Source organism: Athene noctua, chromosome 19 (genome assembly GCF_965140245.1).
Source record: "Athene noctua chromosome 19, bAthNoc1.hap1.1, whole genome shotgun sequence".
In the NCBI taxonomy this organism is placed as follows: Eukaryota; Metazoa; Chordata; class Aves; order Strigiformes; family Strigidae; genus Athene; species Athene noctua.
Window position 1 is genome coordinate 5,045,158 of NC_134055.1, and position 4,388 is coordinate 5,049,545.

The 4,388-nt window shown below is 46.3% G+C and overlaps 1 protein-coding gene across 3 annotated transcripts in view; it reads right to left on the minus strand.

Annotated features, from left to right (window-relative positions):
• Positions 1-4,143, minus strand: part of GOSR1 (golgi SNAP receptor complex member 1) — a 30,917-nt gene extending 26,774 nt beyond the window's left edge. Inside the window, exons 1-7 of one of the 3 annotated variants that reach the window (XM_074922942.1) lie at positions 4,066-4,100; positions 3,973-3,989; positions 3,456-3,564; positions 1,678-1,765; positions 1,354-1,461; positions 828-919; positions 563-637 (exon numbers count right to left, since the gene is read on the minus strand). In XM_074922942.1, the coding sequence (XP_074779043.1) occupies positions 563-637; positions 828-919; positions 1,354-1,461; positions 1,678-1,765; positions 3,456-3,564; positions 3,973-3,989; positions 4,066-4,100 (524 nt within the window). Of the gene's footprint in view, positions 1-562; positions 638-827; positions 920-1,353; positions 1,462-1,677; positions 1,766-3,449; positions 3,565-3,972; positions 3,990-4,065 lie in introns of all 3 variants that reach the window. The other 2 variants (XM_074922941.1, XM_074922940.1) reach the window with 2 other exon arrangements.
• Positions 4,144-4,388: the final 245 nt, after the last annotated feature.

Sequence of the window (4,388 nt, forward strand, 5' to 3'; positions counted from 1 at the left end):
TCAATAAATAGTTGCAAATTGACTGTAGTTAAAGTGCACAGGTGATTTTGGAATTAGTCTCTTCCATCATCTTTTGTACACATTCAGTTGAGTCAAAAGGAAAAAAAAGGTTCTTCACTGTCTGACAGAGAAGAAAGGGAAAACCAGCTAAATCATTCAGACTTTGTTTTGTTTTTTAACTCTTATTCCAGTTAGTACACTATAAAGGCATCTACTTCCTTAAGAGGGGCCAAGCATGAAGTCTGAGTCACAAGTGACTTGCAAAAACCCACTGAAGAAAACATACAACGTCACTTAGAGTTGACAAGATCCTGAAGTCAGAATCACTGAAAACTACTGTGACTACTACCTGCTGTATGCATTTCAGTCAGCATAAGCAGTAAATGTTTATCCAGCTGCATAAGTAGCAGCACTGTCACAGAATACATAGTGCAAGGCATTCATTGTGAACTTACACATCTACAAATGGACCAAGCTTTCACACATACTTGAAATTAAGAATGTTTCATCCCCCAGAAAAGTTAGGCACGTCCAACATAAGTAAGTAACAAGTAACACCTACTTTCGAAGGTGTTCGTGTTCCTTCAGGAATAGTTCTGTTCTTCTGTTATTCACACCAGACCCACTTTTATATGATCTAGAATCCAACAACAAAACAAAACAGAATCTTATCACAACTGTAATAAGAGTTGTGAATTCAAGTAACTTTTGTTTTATTCAAAGCACAGACAAATAAGCTACGCCAAGTATTCTCCTACAGGAGAGTTTCCCACCTTCTCCCTCCGAGGCAGTCCCAGACCATGGCTGTAACACACAATATGACTTACTCGATATCTTTTCGTACTGATCCCAACAGATTCTCCCTTTCTCGTATTGCCAAGAAGTTTGCTTTGGTTTTGTGGAATTCGTGCGTATAATCCTGTAATAAAACAGTTATTTCAAAATTAGGATCCTGAGATCAATTTAACAACCCGATATACTCAAGTAAGATCCAACCATCTTTTCAAATGTTAACTGTTCTTTAATACAAATAGGAAATTCACATCAGAACAGACCACACAGACAAGATAATTCACTACAGTACCCTTCCCCTTTGTAAAGACACCCTCATAAGATGACATGCTTTACTGTTCCTTCTTAGTTAGGTACTAGGCACCAATATGACATAAAAAAAGGTATTTCTTCAACTCAGAGTTCACTGACTGGGGTGTCTGGATAGAAGAAAATTGAGATGGGATCAGTGGCATTTAAATCATCTGGTAAGACATTCAAGCATGCTCTAATATCAGCACTGCTAGTAATTATTCCAATCAAAGAAATAAAATAAGAGCAAGAAGGACATGTGTTTGTTACCTGCAATATGTCTCTATGACGCTGTAATGTATGCATCAGTGCAGCATTCAGGGACGGGACTCCTGCACTATTTGTGTATTCTGCCATTTTGTCATTTATTCCAGTAAGCTAGAGGAAGACAAAAAACCCCCACAAAAACATGAAATGGCTTATTCTTCTAAGAAAGTTACAATGTGTAAGTTGAAGGACCTAGCTCTAATGGCAGACACATGCCTTTAGAAACACTTGTCTAACACCCACACACGTATTTCCTAACATTCATCACAGAAATCTATACTGCAATGTTTCCTAGATGCCTAAGTAAAACCACAGAACTTGAGTTACCTTTCCCAGAAGTTGTTCAATCTCCACAGCCATGGTCTCAAACATTCTGTCCTGGCTTGATCCATTTAAGAGAGGAGTTGTGTCAGAGCTAAGGAGAGAGAGGAGGAGCAGTTACTGAAAAGAACATCAGCTTTTAAAAAATGCAAGAAATAAGGAAACACAAGTGTCAGGTGTTGGCCAGCTCCACTACCCAGGTTTCCTACAGAGATCCATTAAGCTCAGAAAAATTACATTTTCTTCACATGCCTTTAACTCTTATCTGAACTAATGACACAGTATTATCTGGGGAAAATATAACCTCTCCTTGGAAGACATGCCTGACACCAAATACTTGTCTACTACCAGCACGTGTCTAGCACCAATGCCCTTCTCTCCCCAACTTTTAAGCTTGATTTATTTATTTATTGGCAGGAGGAGCGCTGCACTATTAGCATGTTACACCAGCTACATAATTACACCTTAGTAACAGTGTCAGGACAACCCACTGACCTATTAAGCACTCAGTGTTCTACAGAGTGATGTAAACCACACAATTTATGCCAATTACAGTTTCATACAGTACACCTTCCCTACATGCTTTTTAAGATAAACTAAAACCATAATCAAAAGTCATATATAAGCAACAGAACAGAAGCACAACACAGAGTATGCCAACCTGCAAAGTATGAGAACTAATACCTTTCAGAGACTACTCATTGCTTTGGTAATCCACCATCACCAGAGCAAGAAAAGTACATTTTGCATAGGACAGCAAAAATAATTAAAACAATTAGAGTATCTGGCAAGTAACAGCACAGAGCCAGAAACAAGAGACTAGGACTCTGATTCAAGAGTAACATGATCATTCTTGAGACTCTCTGAGGCTTCCAGAACCAGAAATTCATGTAAAGGTTCAAAACTGATTCAATCACCAAATAAATAAATAAAAATATCAACACACACACATACAGTAGTCACACTCACAACCAATACACAGTGGTGGGACCCACAGTTAATAAGCAAAGAATGGCAGTTTTTAAAGGTTGTGCCCAGTGATGGAGGAGGTGATAATTAGTGCTGTGGAAATCCAGGGAAGACCTCAACTCTAGCCCATAAGCTACAAAGACTTGAAAAGTTTTACCACATTAATTCTTCAGTCAAACATGAATCTGCCTAAAGCAAACAGAAAGTACTCATACGTGTATGTATTTATCTGGCTCATGTATATATATAAATGTGTATCTAGCTCTCACTATTAGTACTCATCTTGTAAGAAAGCCAGAAACTGCCACCCCTCTTGAAGGGAGGGTTGGTCCCCTGAGCAACCCTGGAGCAGTCACAGCTGCTCAGTGCTTCAGTTCACTTACTATTAAATCAAGGATTACAAATACTGCACCAGACCACCTGAAAGGTGTAAGGCTGAATTCCCCTAATACTGATATCCCTGAAAAGCTCTTACTAGTTCAATGCAAGAAAAATTGGAAAATAAGCATTAAAAAGCTCTTCTCATCGGCTCACACACTAACGCTTCAGTTACAAACTGAAGTTTAAACTCAGCTTCCCCTGCTCTCAGCCTGCACCACTGCAGCCCATCATGCACCTGACTCATGAGCCAATATCACTCAATGTTGCATCAAGACCAACACCAGCGTCACAACATCAAGAAGTGCTGAAAGGAGCTTCTTAAGAAGCTAAGCATAAAAGCCACAGGTGGGACTAGCATGAAGCAAATTATAAAAATGAACCAAGTACCACAAGCAGCGTTTAAAACATTAAAAAAAATGGGCTAGTACCTATACCTGTCGCGCCTTCCGTCTCGGGTGCTGCTGTAGCTGGTGCAGAGTTTGCTGAAGGAGACCAGCTTCAGGTCCAGCTCGTTCTCCAGCTGCCTCGCCTGCTTCCTGAGATCTGCACAGGGCGGCCCAGAGTGGGGGAGAAGTCACAAACCCGCCGTGACCCCACGCCTTCAGGGGAAATGTTTTCACGAGGTGCTTTCAAGCGCAGCTGGCAGACACTTCTCGAAAGCCCCAGAGTGGGTAAACCCACAGAGAAAGGGGGGACCGACAAGGGGGGGGGCCCTGACGATGGGGGAGCGCCCCACGCTGAAAGTGGGGGCACGGCTGAATACCCGCAGGCCCTGTCCCCCACGGCCGGGGGGGTCCGGCGCGGGGTGCCGCCCCCCTCCCCGCGGGCCCCGAGGCCTCCCCACCGCAGGGCTCAGCCGGGCACCGACGCCTCATGGCTGAGGGGCCGACGGGGCCACTGCAGCCTCCAGGCGCGGGCGGCGCCGGTCCCCCGGAGGCGGGCAGAGGGGACCCGGCGGCAGTTCCGCCCTGCCCAGGCCGCGCTGTGCCCCGGTCAGGCCCCGCGGCACGCAGCCACGCCGTCCCCACCGCCCCCGGGCCCCACTCGCCTTCCCAGTAGTTGCTGCTCCCCGCCGCCATCTTTGTTGTCCAACGTCAGCCACGGCCCGGCGAGACCGGGCCACCGAGAAGGGCGGACCAGAGCGTCTTCCTGCACGCGCGGCGCCCGACGGGACGGGCGGACCTCCCGCGGCAGCGCCCCCCAGCGGCTCGGTGGCGCCTCGCCCCGGCGGCCCCGGTGCAGCGCCGAGCACCGGCGGGGGGGGGGGGGGGGGGGGACGGGGGGACGACGACGTGCCGGCCCCCAGCATCCGCCTTGCAGCCCCAAGGCCCGCCCTGCCCCGTGGAGGAAGAACGAGACAACACAGG